The 19,825-nt window shown below is 42.7% G+C and overlaps 1 protein-coding gene across 3 annotated transcripts in view; it reads left to right on the top strand.

Moving 5' to 3' along the window:
- The window catches only part of MIPOL1 (mirror-image polydactyly 1), a 212,581-nt gene that overhangs the window by 71,334 nt on the left and 121,422 nt on the right, over window positions 1-19,825 (top strand). For all 3 annotated transcript variants that reach the window (XM_081209231.1, XM_081209232.1, XM_081209233.1), the window contains exons 7-8: window positions 1,866-1,899; window positions 2,160-2,330. In XM_081209231.1, the coding sequence (XP_081065357.1) occupies window positions 1,866-1,899; window positions 2,160-2,330 (205 nt within the window). The remainder of the gene's footprint in view (window positions 1-1,865; window positions 1,900-2,159; window positions 2,331-19,825) is intronic.

Below are 19,825 nucleotides of genomic sequence, written 5' to 3'. Positions count from 1 at the left end.
GTGAATCACCATGGATATAGAGAGAAAAGTCCAGTATTGATTTTATTCAGCAATAAATCAAGGAAGTGTGACATTTCATGCAAGGGTCCAGTGCTTGGGCTACATGGCTGTCGGTCTGAAGTTTCCCTATATAGAAAATCAATCAAACCTTTAAGGCCAGTAGATGATTTTCATCAGGAAAAAGCAAAACCCACATGCTTATTAAGGAGTAGTTATCAAAGCATGTATCCCTCTTGTCCCTGCACCTGCTGCATTGCAAACGCATTTCTTATATTACTTTAAAATAGAATTATTTCTCTGGACCATACACAACTGAGTCATGCTTCAAAAATCCACTGCTACCGGTGAACTTAAGGGCCTAACTTACGTCAATTTATTTCAGTGGGTTTACTCAGTGTATGACTTAGTTGGATATGATGCTCTGTGCTTGTTTTGTTCTACTGCATAAACAAAATGCAAAAGATGGGGCTGTTGCAGGTAGTACATCAACCATCAGTATAGTTCCTGTTAGTGGTTATACAACCACAGCTTTGTATTGGCTCCTGCTATCATTTCTGCTAAACGTGTTCCGGCTCCAAAATCAATCAGAAATTGGACGGAAAATGTGAAAAGTTAGGAACTCAAATTCACCTTTCCATCAGCCTTTCAAACAGTGTCCAGAAACATTCTTGTCAAAGTTGTCCATGTAGCTATACTTATTATTGTCCAAACAGCAGCCAGCCGATCTTGATTACTCACCCCCTCCCCTGCTAACAGGAGCCCATATAGCATTCAAAGATCCTCTTCAGAGGCAGATAAAGGGGCAAACTGCAAACTTTTTGTACATTAGCTTTTTTCTTTTCTTTTTTTCCAACTATCCTGGTAACACATGTACATTGATTTTTAGAGGTTATTTATATTTCTCCCTCTTTTTTAAAAAGTGGGTTCATTACGTTGTGTGAAAAGCTGGTTCAATCAAATTAACAATGTGGAGAGAGAGAGAGAGAGAGTCAGTCTTGTATAACCTGTTTAACTGTGTTATGACTTACTTCCAGCATTTGTCTTGTTAAAATGGGGTGGGATCCAGTTAATGCAAACTCATTAGTTTTCTGTCTGCAGCTATGCAGAATGGTCTTGACAGAGTTGTAAATCTACTAACAACAATTTTTCGGTAAAAGTGGGGCTGTTCAAGAGTTGATGGACGGAGACCTTTAATGGCTTAGCTTTACACACACATTTCAGCTGGGCTGAAAGAGTTTTAAAAATAAATTTCTTATTTTCTGACCTGCTGAGAAGCAGAAAACATAGCAAGGCAACCTCATCCTCCTTTCCATCGCTTTGGGCTGCAATCCTACACAAACCTACTTGGAAGTAAGTGCGATTAAAGGCAGTGAGACTTACTTCTAAGTAAATATGTTTAGGATTGGAGTGTTGGTGTTTGCTTTCTTTATTATTATTATTATTATTATTATTATTATTATTATTATTATTATTTGGGGGTTGCATTAAGCAAAATTAAAATATATAAATTTCTGGTGAAAGTTGCTGGCCCAGAAATAAATAAATAAATAAATAAATAAGAGCATCTGTGCTCCTGTCGCTGGGGAACTTTCTTCATCTAAGCACATATGAACAATTGATCCTTGTAGTCATATATAGCAGTAAACATTAATAACTTAACATTCTGAAGTCGGTACCTGAAGATATGGAGTATTATTGAAAGATGGAATCGAGCCGGTGGCACTTTAATATGTTCCATGTCGTGGTTGACTCTAAAGACTAGTAGAATGAAATTACTTGAGGTTCTAAAGATTTAAAAAAGCGAACTCATTTTGCTGCACTAAGGAAATGCTACTGATCAGGCTTTCTGTGTCCCTTTTTCCTAGGCTAGAAAATATTAACCCTGAAGAAAATGACATGGTAAGCCATTCTCTGAGGAGATTTCTTGATGTCAGTCTTATATCTTAGAGGCTTAAGTTCAATTGAGTGGGTTTCAGGAACTAAGATGTGGGGGGGAAGAAGAATTGACACACTAATAATGTACATCTTTGCTGCAGTATGAAAATTCAATAACTTCACTCAGTCAATTTACAATTCACATGTGCCTATTAATTAAAACCCCATATTAAATAAAATATATTAAAACTTCATGTCTGACTAACATAAAATGCTGTTGGTAGACATTACAGGAATTACTGAACAGAATAAACAATGCAGACACCGGGATGGCGATATGGAGGAGTGGAGCTGAAATTGTCGATCGAATATACAGGACCCAGGAACGGAAAAAGAAAATAATAGCTGAAGAAATGAATGCAGTGATAGAAGAGCGCGATGCTGCATTGGCTCAAGTAAGTCCACATTATTTTATAAAAGGATTTGTCGGCAGATACCCAATCACCCCTTTCTCCTCAAGGCCGGGAAAAATGGAATTGCTTTCCTGTTTTAAGGTTTTAACTTCTTCAGAGAAAACTTCCTTGTGCTGAAAACCACCCTAGGAAATTATTGTTGCCACACTGTAGTGAAATAAGAATAATATAAAAAGCAGATGTCCTATTCTTTTCTAAGCCACTGTTCAGAATAATAACGCATGAGGTAATTAGAGAAAGGTGATAAGAAAAATATAGGGGAAACAGAAACCTTGGTCACACAGGAAACTAAGATTAAAATCCGAGATGGGAAGTTGAGGTGGGAAATTTTAAGGGATTAAAATGACATTTAACACAGATAAGTGTTAATACAGACCGAGATGAAGGGGACGAAAAAAACACAATTGTATGTGTAAAAACGAATGTATAAATACATTACATGAGGAAGGAGCTTAGGTTCAAGTGCTGTTGCGAGAGACTTGGGTTTTAGAGGAGATCATGGTATAAATGTGAATCAGCAAGGTAAAGGCATTTGTCATTCTCTCCCCCCTCCCCCCCCATGTTGCTTTACTGAAGAGGGGGGCCTATTTGCCTGCGATTCCCTCCATTCCAGTGTGAAATGGGATGGATAGGGCACTCATCATTAATGCATTATGAATATTTCACATTAATTTTATGAGGCCTAGAAGTGAACAAGTTTGTCACAGGATCCTATGGGGCAGTGGCGCCGGGATATAGCTAGACCTGGATTCAGAGCAACCATTCCACAATTTGAAAGGCTTCAATTTATGGAAGAACTGGTGGTGATTCATCAAAGGCTCACAGACGTGGGAGGGGAGGCAGTTTTTATTGATTTCACCAACCACTTCCTATGCAACTTCCCATGCTGTTTAAGAGGGTTCTCTGACTTTCAAGGGTCAGGTTTACAGGGCACATGGGGGTGCAGGAGAAGAGAGAATAGACAAACAGTGCCTGCGTTCTTTGAGTAGAACGCCACACACAGGATCTCTGGATCCAGTCCTCTGTTTGCAGGTTATTCTTAGTTTGGTGGGGCTGGGCTTGGCTATTCCAGAAATCGCCCACAGGGAAGAGGGACTATGGTGTGCATAGTCCAAGCCAAGCCTTTCTGGTACATCATCTTGTAGTCTGATTGGGGGGAAATGGTGTGATGGAACCACTGGGGCTTCCACTGGTGAATTGGTGTGGGAAGGAGGACGCACTGAGAAAGAAGGATTGGCAACACTGGAACAGGACAGGGGCATATGAGAATCACAGAGGATGACAGCTACGATTCGCAAAGGCCCGAGGAGAAGAATTGCGGACAGGGGAAAGGACTGCACAAAATTACTGAGAAATCTCTTCTCTGAAGTGAGGCATCTACTAAAGCCTAGTAGTGTGGTGCCTGAGGCATGTACAAAAGTTCTCAGTAAATATCTTTCCAGAAATTCACAGGGCAAAGGCTCCCACTGAAGGAAGGGGGTGGAAGCAATTTTATGCTTCTGCAACTCCCCCAACCTCCCAATGATCCAGATGGGGTCCCCCAACACCCCCCCCCCCAGAGCAGGTTTTTGAGGGCTCTGGAGTTACTGAGAAAGAATAGACCAAAATGATTCTCTCTGAGAACCTAAAGTCATCTGTTGCAAGCCATACACAGTCATTCAAGGTAGAGAAAAATAAGTACAGTGGTACCTCGGGTTATAGACGCTTCAGGTTACAGACGCTTCATGATACAGACTCCCCTAACCCAGAAATAGTACCTCGGGTTAAGAACTTTGCTTCAGGATGAGAACAGAAATCGCGTGGCGGCAGCGGGAGGCCCCATTAGCTAAAGTGGTACCTCAGGTTAAGACCAGTTTCAGGTTAAGAACGGACCTCCAGAACGAATTAAGTTCTTAACCCGAGGTACCACTGTACTTCATAAAATGCCTGATTAACTTATAGGACTCATTACCACAGGATGTGATGGGTATTAGTTTTTATCAGCTGTATAGGGGACTGTTTTTGATAGTTAAATGATGGAATCCTCATGTTCAGAGATAGTGACTGCATTTGGACGTACACAAAGCTTCGGTTTGATGAACTTTGAACAAGCCTGTCCTCCTCCTTGGCTTATGTACTTCTAGCCAGGAAGAAGAGTTCTGAAACTTTCGCATCCACCTTTTTAGCTAACTGATTTGTCATGCCTTCCAACCCTGACAAACTGTGGATAACATTAACAATGGTTAGTTTCCAGCCAACCAGTTTAAAATCATGAGTTTTCGGGGGCGGGGGTTTAAGCCGGCTTATTTATGTTAAATGTAGTTAATGTTAACTAGAGCTCTGGGTCTAGATGAAATTCCAGGCTGTGGTTAATTAAAAATGGAAGGAAAAGATTTTTAACTCATCTTCCTGGTTATTCATGTCTTACTAAACCATAGTTTAATATGATGTCTGAACACAGCCGGTATAGTCTGATAGTTAGGTGGGGGTAGCCTTAGCCTTCATATCTTGCTTGTAAGCTTTCAGAGATATTTGGCTGGCCACTGAGTGGATAAAGAATATTGACTTTGGTCTGATCCAGTATCTGGCTTGGATCCAAAGAACCTACGATGTACTCTTTGAGTGGAAGATACTTCTGCTCATTGAGTAGGTGGGGAGATGCTGTAGCCTCTGCAAGGAGCCCCTGATGAGGGTCAGGTATACCTTTGCAGGGACAGATATGTGGGAGAAAACCAGCAGTACCCCTCCATGTATCTTTGGATTCAAGACTATCTTCTTGTGATGTTTGAATTCTCTGAAGACTTACTGCTACTGTGATCCACATTTTCGCTTACTGGTTGAAAATGAAATGTGTTAGCAGTTGCTTTCTGTTCCTCTAGTTCACCCATCAGAATATACTTATAACTTAAATTGCCTCTGGGAAATACAGTAGAATCTTTTGTTCTTGAACTGCTTTTTACATGCTGTATTTTTTAAATACAGACCACTAAAAGTAAGAGAGAAGATGACCGCCCAAGAAGAGGGGATTGCTATAGTTGGTTGGTGACAGCTTTGGTTTGTTCAGCCTTCTGGTCACAATATGCTTTCCAACAAGATGTCTCTGACTACTAGGTCTTAAGCAACTTAGGCTCTCAACTGTGGATGCGAATTGTGAATCTCTTTTGAGCTGAAAGACACAGTCCAAAATATTAAATACAGTCTTAATAGTAAAGGCCATTAATCCAGAGCGTTTTCTTGGCACTGTTCTCCTGGCACCTGATTTGTACATTTGTCAGTATAGCAGACTGGAAGTTTCAAGGAGATAGTGCGGGCCATAAATGCCTTTTTTATCTTAAGTATACTGCACTCCAAATATTTGATTCCAAGCAGTACTGCTCTACCTGATACGCATTACACTTAAGTGCAATGCATTTTTATGGACTTCTCGCTGGTAGCAGTGCCTGCCAATGATAACTTTTATTGCATCAGACCTGTCAGAATTTCACTATTAGATTGTTTATCTGTGTCTCTTCCCTGCACACACACCCCATTTATTCTCTGGTTGCTCTTTAGAGAGTGTGCTGTATAAAAATTTTTAGCTACTTTGCTTTAATTCTGTCTCACAACCGACCTGCAAAGTGAATAAAAAGAAGGATTCTCGTCTGGACATAAGGAAAGGGTTAAGCTGTTGCTGATCCTTCATTGTGCAGACATTGAGATGAATGGTTGTGAACTGGCTGCATTATTGGTGGATCGTTACCCTTAACTGCGGAAAAATATTTATGTTCTTGGTTTGGGTTTTCGTTTTGCTTTCATTTAGGAACCGAATTTACAAAATAGTACTTCTCCATTTACACTGCACAAGAAATAAGATTTCCACAAGAATTCATGAGACTGAATCCCACCTATACTGTTCGGTTGTTGTTGTTTTTTAAAAAAAGATAAATAGGCGACCATTGCCTGTGAAAGCCGAATCATTGTGGAGGTTTAGAGAAGGTTGGATTATGGAAGCTATGTGAAAGCCTCTTCTAGTTATAATCATAAGTATCTGATTTAGGGTCAGATTGGATGGTGCCTTCTTTTCATATCCATCCCATATAGCTGGTGGCGTATGAGAGTCTGACAACCCTGCCGTCTTAGGATGCTTGTCGCAGTTCATTCCTGGATTTTACTCAGCGGCGTAGCGTGAGTTGTCAGCACCCGGGGCAAGGCAAGTAATTTGCGCCCCCCCTAACCCCTAACCTGCCGCGTCAGGTGATCTGAGGCGAGTTGCCGCTGGCGCTGCCGCCCAAACGACGCCGCTTGCCCGGAGGAGGAGGGGGGCAGAGAGGCGAGGAAAATGCAACTTGGCCCAGCAGCTGCAGCAGCAGCAGCGGCGGAGGCGGGGCTGCCTGGCGCGTCCTCCACGGCCCTGACGCGCGGGGACCGCGACAAGCGCTGAGAGCCGCTGCCTGCCGGACGCCTTCAGCCTGGACGCGCACACAGCTCGTCGGTTCCGCGAGACATGGGGCTCTGCTACAGCCTGCGCCCGAGGCTCTTCGGCGACTCCGGAGGCAGCGAGCGCGCCCCCCCAGATGTTGCGCCCGGTGCGGCCGGCCCCCCTTGCACCCCCCACGCTACGCCACTGATTTTACTTGAAATATCGGCCATGCAGAATGAGACTCAATGAGTTGGATTTTATGCACAAAGGTCCTATTAACTCTTGAATAGTTTTCTCACTTGTGCATCTGATGACAGTGGAGGTGGGGCCAGTACCCTAGGAAGGTTGGTAGGCAAGGTGTGTTCTTTCTTCCTACCATGTAGGCCCAGGTGTAGTGTAGCCCAGTCCAGCCTGTAATCTGGAGATAGGTAATACTCAAGCTGAAAACCTGCAGTGGCTTTCATGTGGGTCTCCTGTTCCTACACAGTGCAGCATGTTTCAATAAAAGTGCATTTTATTATTCAATAGTTTCTTGACCCCCTGGTAGCTCTTCATGTGTTATTCAGTATAACCCCACCCTTCCCTTATTTGGAAACCAGCTGTACTCACTGTTTTCTTGCATGTACTGGATAAGTCCTATTGAGCGATTTACCCTGACCAGGAAATGGCTATTGAGTCACTTAGTATACGTTAAAACTATTACAAGTTTGTACTAGAACCTACAGCCAAGGTAGCCTACTATGGATCAAAGGATATATAACAGAGACTACCTCCATGTTCTAGGCCCCATGTAACCTTGGAAGTAATGCAGCTTTAACATTAGTTTGGGTTCAGCAGGCAATGAAATTAATAGTTGCTGTATAGTAACACAACTTGTGTGTCTTCTGTGAGCAAACAGTTGTACTTTACTGTCTGTATTTGAACTAGCCTTTCAGGTATAGTATGGCATCACATTGTTATATAATGCAGTTAAGTTTTTAATTAACCTATAATAAACATGTGGCTATGCATTTAAGGGTTTTTAATTAGATTTTCCTTCAAACTTTGCTCTGCTTGTGTTTTCTTGGTGGAATGGGTAGTGAAAATTCTGACAGAGTCCCAGATATATGTGAGCACATTGTCTTAACAGAGCAATAGGCATTATCCTCACTGGGTTGAATGGTACATGTGTGTATAATCTGAGATCATTCACTAGATTGCTGAGCAAATATGCAAACTACTTTTTCTCTGTGCGAAAACAAATAAAATGGTATAAACTCAAATATTTGATACTACTTTTCGTATGTATTTTCAAGTGAATAAAAAACAAACAACTAAAGCATAACTAAACATTGACAGCAGTCTTTCTTCTAACTCTTGGCCCCTTCAGAGAGGAAAACCCACCAACCATTTACTCTCATTTTCCAAGATTATATTTGTTAGACAAGAGATAGGGATATATATATATATATATATATATATATATATATATATATATATATATATATATATATATATATATATATATATATATTTGCTTTCGTAGATTTTCACGGGTACAGGAATGTAGGTTTTGGTGTCTTCGGGTGTCTTCCCGTGTAAGAGTTGGGGTGTCTAGGCGACGTTTCGACGAGGTCTCACTCGTCATCTTCAGGCTGGTGCTTTCGGCTTCTTGTTACTAGAACAGAGCAGGATCTCAGTGTTTGAGTTCCTATAAATACTGTTGAGGGGGTGTGGTGTATAGCCTCCAACGTTCTGGGCAGAGAGGAAGTTCCTAGGTTAATGTGCCTTTTCTTCTTTTGTTCATTAATTACTTGAGGGATATCTTGAGTGATTACTTGAGTGATATTCTGAGTACCACTTAGGAGGGTCATTAGGTGTGGATTAGTTGCTAAAGCTTTCGTGTCTTGACCTCTTGACCTTGTAAAGAGTTTTTCTGAGAAGATGGCTGTACTGCACTTAGTTGTGCTCTGGCTTGGCTTCGTGTATAGGGGCGAGCTGTGGTTTTGTGCCCTGTGCCAGCCAGATCTGTGTAGGGATTGCAGGGGGGTGCAGCATCCGGAGGTGCCACTATGGTTTGGCTACTGGATGGTGTCTGTAATTTATCTGTGGAGAGGGTCTGGGTTTGGGTCTGGTGTGGTTGATTGGAGATGGCGTTCTGTGTGCCTCTGGTTCTGGTGTCGGTTTTTGTGGGGAGGGCTAATTTCCAGATGTCTGGCAGGCGGGACGTGTCGTCACGCTTGTTCATGTTGTGAGGGTGTTTCTCTATCTCGATGGCTTCCATGATTATTCTCTTGTGGTGATGTTCCATGTTAAAGAGCAATTTGGAATCTGCAAAATTAATTTCGTGTCCTGTTTCTTTCATGTGTTGGTAAAGAGAGGAAGTTTTTTCTTCTTTTTTGACGGCATTCTTGTGTTCTGCGATACGTGCATTTATTCGTCTGTTTGTTTGTCCAATGTACGTGGCTGGGCAGACTTTGCAGGGTATTTCATAGACCCCTTGGTTTTCTAACTGGATTTTATCTTTTGGGTTTCTGAGGATATTGGCTATTTTTTGGTTGGTGCAAAAGGCTGTTTTGATATTGTGTTTATGGAGGATTTTGCTAATTTTATCTGTAGTGCCCTTGATATAAGGAAGGAGGGCCATGCCATTGTTTTCTTCTGTGTCTTGGTTTTTGGGGGGTGTTTCTTTTTGGATTAGCTTCGTAACCCTGTTTTGCTGGTATCCGTTGGCGATTAACACATTTGAGAGATTCTGTAACTCAGTTGTCAAGTGGTCTTTGTCAGCCAGGCGTTTGGTTCTGGAGATGAGAGTCTTGGCTACGGAGTTTATTTGTGCAGGGTGGTGGTGTGATTGTGCATGTAAGTAGCGGTTGGTGTGTGTTTTTTTCCGGTAGATAGTGTGTCCTAGGGAGCCATCAGGTTTTTTGTAGATTAGGACGTCAAGGAAGGGAAGTTGGTTGTTGGCTTCTATTTCCATAGTGAATTGTATTTTGGGGTGTAGGCTGTTGAGATGTGTGAGGAAGCTATCTAGTTTTTCCTTCCCGTGTGGCCAAATTACAAAGGTGTCGTCAACATATCTGAGCCAAAGTTTGGGTTTGTGTTCTGACTTGTCTAAAGCATTGGTTTCAAAGTGTTCCATGTACAGATTTGCGATGACCGGTGAGAGGGGTGATCCCATAGGTGCTCCTTCTATCTGTTTGTATCTTTGTCCATTGTGGATGAAGTACGTGTTGGTTAGGCAGTGGTTGGTCAGGTCCAGGATGTATTCGGGGGGATTGTATTTGTTTTGAATGGCTGTCAAGGCTTCATTAATGGGCACTTGTGTGAAGAGAGATACAACATCGAAGCTCACAAGTAGGTCATCGGGATGTAGGTTTTGCTTCTTTATTGTTTCTATGAACTGGAAGGAGTTTGTAACGTGTGAAGCGATAGATTCTGCATAGGGCTGAAGTTGCTTAGCGAGAAATTTAGCGAGATTTTGTAGAGGTGAGCCTATGGAGCTGACTATTGGTCTGAGTGGTGTTCCTTCTTTGTGTATCTTGGGGAGACCGTAGAGTTTGGGGCATCTGGATGATTTTTCTCTGGGGATGATTCTTAGCTGGATTTCTTCACTGATAGGAGAGGCTTTTATTTTGGATTTGGTGGTTTTTTCCAGATAGGTGGTGGGATCTGTTTTTATAGGTTGGTAGGTAGGGTCTTGGAGTAGATTTGATAGTTTTGCTTGGTAGTCCGATGTGTTCATCACAACAGTGGCATTACCTTTGTCTGCTGGGAGAATGATTATGTTGTTGTCTTTCCTCAGGTTGGTGAGTGCTTTCTGTTCTTCTTTGTGTAAATTGCTTCTGGGTGGTTTGCTGGAGCAGAGGATGTTGGTGACTTCAAGTCTGATTTTATTGGCTTCATCTGGGTTGATTTTGGTTAGGCTAGCTTCGACTCCGCATATGATGTTTTCCGTGGGGATGCGTCTCGGGGCGACTGCAAAGTTGAAACCTTTGGAGAGTACTTTGGTTTCAGTTGAGGTGAGGATCCTGTCTGATATGTTATGTACTGTTTGTTTCATGGGTTGTTGTGGAGGGTGGCTGGGCTTCTGGCGTTTCTCTAGTTTGTGGAGTTTGTTGGTGTGTATGTCTGTCTTATGTGAGGACTCTGTTTCAGCTCTCCAAACGGCTAGTTGTTTGCATTTGTCCCAGAGTGCAGGGTGGATTTTGTTACAGAGTTTGAGGTGAAGAGTGAGCAGATCTTTGTTGGTTTGGTTTAGTAGGTATCTTTTCTTATGTAGTTCGTTTCTGATTAGGGATAGTTCAGTTCGTTTCAGGATCCTTTCGGTAGCTGGGGTTTTAGAGTGGAATTTAAGTTGGAAGCATGTGGGAATTAAGTTGTTGTCTCGGCAGTTGCGTAGGAACAAGAGATCACATAAGATGGTGGCTCTTCGGATTTCTAGTTTCTCGTAGGTTCTTGTCAGCTGGAAGGTTTCCTCCCCGTAGAGGTGAGATATTTGCTTTCGTAGATTTTCACGGGTACAGGAATGTAGGTTTTGGTGTCTTCGGGTGTCTTCCCGTGTAAGAGTTGGGGTGTCTAGGCGACGTTTCGACGAGGTCTCACTCGTCATCTTCAGGCTGGTGCTTTCGGCTTCTTGTTACTAGAACAGAGCAGGATCTCAGTGTTTGAGTTCCTATAAATACTGTTGAGGGGGTGTGGTGTATAGCCTCCAACGTTCTGGGCAGAGAGGAAGTTCCTAAGTTCAAAGCAAATATCTCACCTCTACGGGGAGGAAACCTTCCAGCTGACAAGAACCTACGAGAAACTAGAAATCCGAAGAGCCACCATCTTATGTGATCTCTTGTTCCTACGCAACTGCCGAGACAACAACTTAATTCCCACATGCTTCCAACTTAAATTCCACTCTAAAACCCCAGCTACCGAAAGGATCCTGAAACGAACTGAACTATCCCTAATCAGAAACGAACTACATAAGAAAAGATACCTACTAAACCAAACCAACAAAGATCTGCTCACTCTTCACCTCAAACTTTGTAACAAAATCCACCCTGCACTCTGGGACAAATGCAAACAACTAGCCGTTTGGAGAGCTGAAACGGAGTCCGCACATAAGACAGACACACACACCAACAAACTCCACAAACTAGAGAAACGCCAGAAGCCCAGCCACCCTCCACAACAACCCATGAAACAAACAGTACATAACATATCAGACAGGATCCTCACCTCAACTGAAACCAAAGTACTCTCCAAAGGTTTCAACTTTGCAGTCGCCCCGAGACGCATCCCCACGGAAAACATCATATGCGGAGTCGAAGCTAGCCTAACCAAAATCAACCCAGATGAAGCCAATAAAATCAGACTTGAAGTCACCAACATCCTCTGCTCCAGCAAACCACCCAGAAGCAATTTACACAAAGAAGAACAGAAAGCACTCACCAACCTGAGGAAAGACAACAACATAATCATTCTCCCAGCAGACAAAGGTAATGCCACTGTTGTGATGAACACATCGGACTACCAAGCAAAACTATCAAATCTACTCCAAGACCCTACCTACCAACCTATAAAAACAGATCCCACCACCTATCTGGAAAAAACCACCAAATCCAAAATAAAAGCCTCTCCTATCAGTGAAGAAATCCAGCTAAGAATCATCCCCAGAGAAAAATCATCCAGATGCCCCAAACTCTACGGTCTCCCCAAGATACACAAAGAAGGAACACCACTCAGACCAATAGTCAGCTCCATAGGCTCACCTCTACAAAATCTCGCTAAATTTCTCGCTAAGCAACTTCAGCCCTATGCAGAATCTATCGCTTCACACGTTACAAACTCCTTCCAGTTCATAGAAACAATAAAGAAGCAAAACCTACATCCCGATGACCTACTTGTGAGCTTCGATGTTGTATCTCTCTTCACACAAGTGCCCATTAATGAAGCCTTGACAGCCATTCAAAACAAATACAATCCCCCCGAATACATCCTGGACCTGACCAACCACTGCCTAACCAACACGTACTTCATCCACAATGGACAAAGATACAAACAGATAGAAGGAGCACCTATGGGATCACCCCTCTCACCGGTCATCGCAAATCTGTACATGGAACACTTTGAAACCAATGCTTTAGACAAGTCAGAACACAAACCCAAACTTTGGCTCAGATATGTTGACGACACCTTTGTAATTTGGCCACACGGGAAGGAAAAACTAGATAGCTTCCTCACACATCTCAACAGCCTACACCCCAAAATACAATTCACTATGGAAATAGAAGCCAACAACCAACTTCCCTTCCTTGACGTCCTAATCTACAAAAAACCTGATGGCTCCCTAGGACACACTATCTACCGGAAAAAACACACACCAACCGCTACTTACATGCACAATCACACCACCACCCTGCACAAATAAACTCCGTAGCCAAGACTCTCATCTCCAGAACCAAACGCCTGGCTGACAAAGACCACTTGACAACTGAGTTACAGAATCTCTCAAATGTGTTAATCGCCAACGGATACCAGCAAAACAGGGTTACGAAGCTAATCCAAAAAGAAACACCCCCCAAAAACCAAGACACAGAAGAAAACAATGGCATGGCCCTCCTTCCTTATATCAAGGGCACTACAGATAAAATTAGCAAAATCCTCCATAAACACAATATCAAAACAGCCTTTTGCACCAACCAAAAAATAGCCAATATCCTTAGAAACCCAAAAGATAAAATCCAGTTAGAAAACCAAGGGGTCTATGAAATACCCTGCAAAGTCTGCCCAGCCACGTACATTGGACAAACAAACAGACGAATAAATGCACGTATCGCAGAACACAAGAATGCCGTCAAAAAAGAAGAAAAAACTTCCTCTCTTTACCAACACATGAAAGAAACAGGACACGAAATTAATTTTGCAGATTCCAAATTGCTCTTTAACATGGAACATCACCACAAGAGAATAATCATGGAAGCCATCGAGATAGAGAAACACCCTCACAACATGAACAAGCGTGACGACACGTCCCGCCTGCCAGACATCTGGAAATTAGCCCTCCCCACAAAAACCGACACCAGAACCAGAGGCACACAGAACGCCATCTCCAATCAACCACACCAGACCCAAACCCAGACCCTCTCCACAGATAAATTACAGACACCATCCAGTAGCCAAACCATAGTGGCACCTCCGGATGCTGCACCCCCCTGCAATCCCTACACAGATCTGGCTGGCACAGGGCACAAAACCACAGCTCGCCCCTATACACGAAGCCAAGCCAGAGCACAACTAAGTGCAGTACAGCCATCTTCTCAGAAAAACTCTTTACAAGGTCAAGAGGTCAAGACACGAAAGCTTTAGCAACTAATCCACACCTAATGACCCTCCTAAGTGGTACTCAGAATATCACTCAAGTAATCACTCAAGATATCCCTCAAGTAATTAATGAACAAAAGAAGAAAAGGCACATTAACCTAGGAACTTCCTCTCTGCCCAGAACGTTGGAGGCTATACACCACACCCCCTCAACAGTATTTATAGGAACTCAAACACTGAGATCCTGCTCTGTTCTAGTAACAAGAAGCCGAAAGCACCAGCCTGAAGATGACGAGTGAGACCTCGTCGAAACGTCGCCTAGACACCCCAACTCTTACACGGGAAGACACCCGAAGACACCAAAACCTACATATATATATATATATATATATATATATATATATATATATATATATATATATATCTTCTCTTTGCAGAGAAAATGGTTTGTGAATGAATGGAGGACAGAGCCTTCATTCAGACATCATACTAAACCATGGTTTATTATGCCAGGCTGTGTCTAGACAAAAATCACAGTTCAGCATTGCCTGAACCCTAAACTGCAGCTAATTTTAACCATGGTTTGTTTGAATCAAACCAGCTTTTATAGTCCATACTTTGAAGTTGGCTTGATTCAAACAAATCAAACCATAGTTAAGATTAATCACAATTTGTTGGGTCTGGGTGACACAAGGAGCTATGATCTATCAAATATGGAGGCAAAAGCTTTTCAACATTTGCAACCACACAGGGAGTGTCCAAACCTAGGGGGAGGCCAGGTTCCTTCCCATCATCATAAACCGTTATTGGACATGACATTTGAACACATGTATCCCTCCCAGATTTGTAATTAATATACTTTGTTGGTGACTGTTCAGCAGGTTTGGGTGTGTAGGTGCATGAATGTGGAAGTCTTTGTATGGAAATGTCCTCAACATATTTTCCTTCTGTTGAGCACTGGTGTCTGAACATTTCAACTCTGATTAAATGTTAACGTTAACAGCTTGGGTTCTTAATAAAAGTATTGCCAGTAGTGGGCAGTATGATGAAATACCTCAGAGCTGCTGTTGGACCTTTGCCATTTACACCTTCTGGACAGGAATGTTTAGCATGAGAGAGGCTTGGCAGCCGAAACTAGGTAACTGAGGAAGGGACAGTGAGTTTTCTCTTATATGTTTGGGGGCAGGGACATAGCTATTTTTAAGTTGCAAGAGGGGCTTTGAACGCTGGGTGTGATTTCTGTGCTCTCTGCCTTTTATAGCTGTAATTATGGGTACAGTCTCGCAGAAGGGCCAAGGATGTAGAATTCATTGCTGTTGAAGAGAGAGAAAAAAAGAATCATTTTATGGCCAGTGTGGCACTGTCTGTTTAATACTCGGCACTGAAGCAATAACGTAATTGGCAAGCAAACCTGGTTTTCCGGCTCTGAATAGTTTGATCGCATCCTGCTCTGCAGGAACATGCTTATGACTGTTCATGAACAAAATTGGCACGCGCCCAATTGCTCATCTGAAACGAGCCAAAGGCCGTTTCTTCTGTTCGTGGCACCACTTGGCACAGGGCTTGCTGCTATTCAATCGCCGGGAGCACAAAGATTTAGAAGCAGCACACTTGACTGCCCATCTTTATTGATTCCAGCTAGTCGTTGATAAATCAGTAAGCATCAATAGGCCTCACGAGCCTGCTTTAGAGCAGCCTTTTCTGCGCTTCAGTTTACCAAATGGAAGCACTCAAATCACTCTCTCCTTTTCCCCCCTTTCCTTTTGCAACGCAGAAAGCATTCAAGCATTCTTGCCACAGGCGAGCAAACATTTCTCATGTAAGAACTACACCTGTGAGGTACATCAAGGTGATTTTTTTTTCCCTTTTGAAAAAGTTGTTAGATGCAAAAAAGGGTAAAAGAAAAAGAAAAAGAGTTTGCTTCATCTGGATTTAGGAATCTGTGTGCCCCACAATGCTGCATTACTGTTCTCTGAAATGGTTTTTTAAAAATGAAACATCAACCTTGTGTTGTTAAAACTCAGCATTTGAAAGGGTATTCTTGGGAGCCAGCACATTGCGGTGGTCAGAGCAGGAATAGCCAACAAGGTGCCCTTCAGACTTCAATTTGCAGACTACAATTTCCATAATCCTGTGCCATAATGTCCGTGCGTCAGGTTGATTCAAGTTGAGGTCCGCAACATACTGAGGGTATGGTATTGGCTACCCCTGCAAGAGAGTTTCAGGCTACAGCTGTGGAGATCAGTCTTCAAATCGCCACTCAGCCATTAAGCCCTCTTGAGCATATAAGAAGAGGCTGTTGGATCAGGCCAATGTGTGTGGGAAATCTTTGAGTAACCTTTGGACAGTCCCTGTCTTTCAAACTAACTTAGCTCACATAGTCCAATATAACCTAGAGGAGTTGGATTCTTGCCAGTTCCTGTCTCCCATCCATGACCTAGTCCTAGGCAAAATTGCGACATCAGTGTTTCTTGCAAGAAAATGTGCAGAATAATGTGCTGAGCAGCATTATTGTTGTTGTTGCTGATTTGTATACCTCCCTATACCCATAGATCTCAAGGCGGTTCACAGCATAAAATTACAATATCAAAACCACAAAATACATAAATTGTACACTATATTATCTCATGAACCTATATCTAACTCACTTATAGCACTGCAGTTAGACCAATGAAATACAGTATTGATATGAATAGTACTGAAATAAAAATATTTATTAGAAGACGTCAATATGGACACAAATAAAACAGGATGGACTAATCATGTTCAGGGGTGTGACTTCTTGGCTCAAACAGAACTACCCCTGGTTTGGGTGGATGTGTGTGTTGTGTGTCTGTGTCTGTGTCTGTGTCTGTGAACGTTCTACCCTAGGATCTCAACTGAAGTAATTCAGATTATATTCTATAAAGTTATCCCATCATACTGTAGCCTTAAAACTTTCTTTGCAAACTATGTGCATCAAATGACCAGTCATACTTATTCTGAAGATGAAAGAATATTGGCAATGATTATCTAGAATCCCATAAGGTTTTCTCTTCCTTATACTGCTAGATTTTAAAGGTAAAAAGAAATATGTATGCATGAATAAGCAGTTGGCACGTTTTAATGAATCTTCCATTTTGTGCCACATCTCTGCCCTGAAATGTCTATTATTTGTATTGTAAAATCACCTGTTGTGCTTGTTTAAACAACGGTGTTGTGTAGAATTTACAAAATCCATGTCTGCCTGGTAGCTGAGGGCACAATTAAACCTATCTTTAATTACAAAGATTAATTAATTTTTAACGTGGAAGATTCATCTTCTTTCTAATACTTAAGGGCCGCTCCCCTTTTGAACATGACTCTAGGTAATGTCCCTAAATTTGCATGAGAGCTTGTTAGATTAATTGCTGTTTGACTCTTCTATCATAGTGCTAAGCTCTAAGTTCATACAGATCAGACTCCCTAACCACTTTTTGGAATGAATTTAAATATTTAACGTTAGCACCCCGAGAGGAAACATAAAATGGTTATGTATTACTGGTAGCTTGCTTCAGTAACATATATTGTTTATAAAAAGCTTAATATGTTTAGCAATAATATGCATGTAATGTTATAGCTCAAAGCATATGCGTTTTATTGTTGTTTCTAAAAAAGAAAATCTGTTTGGTTTTTTTCCTTTTTCAGACTTCCCTAACCTGATGCCCACCATATATTTTGGACTACGATTCCCATCATCCCTGACTTTAGGCAGTGCAGGCTTGGGCTGACTGGATTTGTAGTCCAATATACAGTGGTGCCCCGCAAGACGAACGCCTCGCAAGACAGAAAACCCGCTAGATGAAAGGGTTTTCCGTTTTGGAGGCGCTTCGCAAAACGAATTTCCCTATGGGCTTCCTTCGCAAGACGAAAGCCCATAGGGAAATCTCCGGGACAGCGGGGAAGCGCAGCACGTCTTCCCCACTGTCCTCGGACCTCCTCCGAAGGCTGGCGGTGGGGAGAAAAGCCCTTCTCCCCGAGCCAGCCTTCGGAAGGCTCCTCCGAAAGCTGGCGGTGGGGCGGAAAGCCCTTCTCCCCGCACCAGCCTTCGGAAGGCTCCTCCGAAGGCTGGCGGTGGGGCGGAAAGCCCTTCTCCCCGCACCAGCCTTCGGAAGGCTCCTCCGAAGGCTGGCGGTGGGGCGGAAAGCCCTTCTCCCCGCGCCAGCCTTCGAAAGGCTCCTCCGAAGGCTGGCGGTGGGGCGGAAAGCCCTTCTCCCCACGCCAGCCTTCGGATGGCTGTCCTGAAGACTTGCGGTGGGAGGAGGGTTTTCCTTCCCACCGCCAACATTCAGAATGCTGTTCTGAATGTTGGCGGTGGGGAGGAAAAACCCTCCTCCCACTGCAAGCCCCGGGAACAGAGGAGAAGCGCTGCGCCCCTTCCCCTCTGTTCCCGTACCTGTCCTGAAGGCTTGCGGTGGGGAGAAAAGCCCTTCTCCGCACCGCCAGCCTGGCAAGCGGTTTCCATAGGAACGCATTAATTGATTTGATTTTCAATGCATTCCTATGGGAAACCGTGCTTCGCAAGACAAAAGACTCGCAAGAAGAAAAAAAACTTGCGGAACGAATTAATTTCGTCTTGCGAGGCACCACTGTACTGGGAGGACACCAGGTTGGGGAATGCTGCTGTTTTCTGATTCAGCTCCTTGTGCATGCAGGTGCTCCAATGCCCATTCATAGTTCCTGTGCAGCTGATCGTCCCATTTACTTAAGTGGAAGTACTTCTGCTCATACAGAACAACCTGCGATTTGAATCAATGACAAATCCATCAAGCAGTGAAGACTGCATAATAATGAATCACCATTGAAAGTTGTGTATGCTTCCTCAATGCACACACAAATCACTTCCTGTATGTGAAAAGATTCAGTAAAGACTCGACTGGACTCCTCCAGTTGACTCACTGGTTAATTGAGGGATGAAAAAAAACATTTTTGGAGAATCCCCCTTTTTTCTTTCCTCATTTAAAATAGGTGGAGAAAGCACACTCGCAAGGACAGTTCCCCATGAACATTTCCTCAATGTGCTTGTTCATGGATCATGCAGCTGAATGACTCTTTGTTTTATATCTTCCAGTTTTGCTTTTTTTGTTGCATTCTGTACAGAGTGACATCATAAGAGGAAATGTGTTGAAAGCCATTTAATAATGAGGAAGTGATACCTGGAGCTGAGGGGGCTTTTCCCTCCACATTTCTGATTTCCTCAAGTCCAAATAACTAAAAGGATATTAATTTTTTATGTTCTTTATTACACATGTGTGTGTGTGTTTATGCAGTGCTTTTTTCTAAAAAAAATGTTTTGGGGTACTCTCATTTTAACTCAAGAAAATCACCATTTCATAGTTCAAATTGGGAAAAATAAATACAGTAAATGGATGGAAGTACAAAGATCCACCAAATGTTTAGGGGTATACGCACCCCCAGGGAAAAAAGCACTGGTGTTATGTATTACATACAAATTTATACTTTTCAAAATTGTCAACTCGTTTGAACATGAGATGAAAACTACAGTGGTACCTCGGGTTACATATGCTTCAGGTTACATACGCTTCAGGTTACAGACTCCACTAACCCAGAAATAGTGCTTCAGGTTAAGAACTTTGCTTCAGGATGAGAACAGAAATCCCGTGCTCCGGCGGCGCAGCAGCAGTGGGAGGCCCCATTAGCTAAAGTGGTGCTTCAGGTTAAGAACAGTTTCAGGTTAAGTATGGACCTCCAGAACGAATTAAGTACTTAACCTGAGGTGCCACTGTACCTATAACAGTTAATTGTCTCCACTTTTTCTTTTAGAATC

The sequence above is a fragment of the Podarcis bocagei genome, assembly GCF_964188305.1.
Source record: "Podarcis bocagei genome assembly, chromosome: 1".
NCBI classification, from domain to species: Eukaryota; Metazoa; Chordata; class Lepidosauria; order Squamata; family Lacertidae; genus Podarcis; species Podarcis bocagei.
Note: the sequence above shows the minus strand (reverse complement) of the source record. Positions and strands in the feature narration are given on the sequence as shown.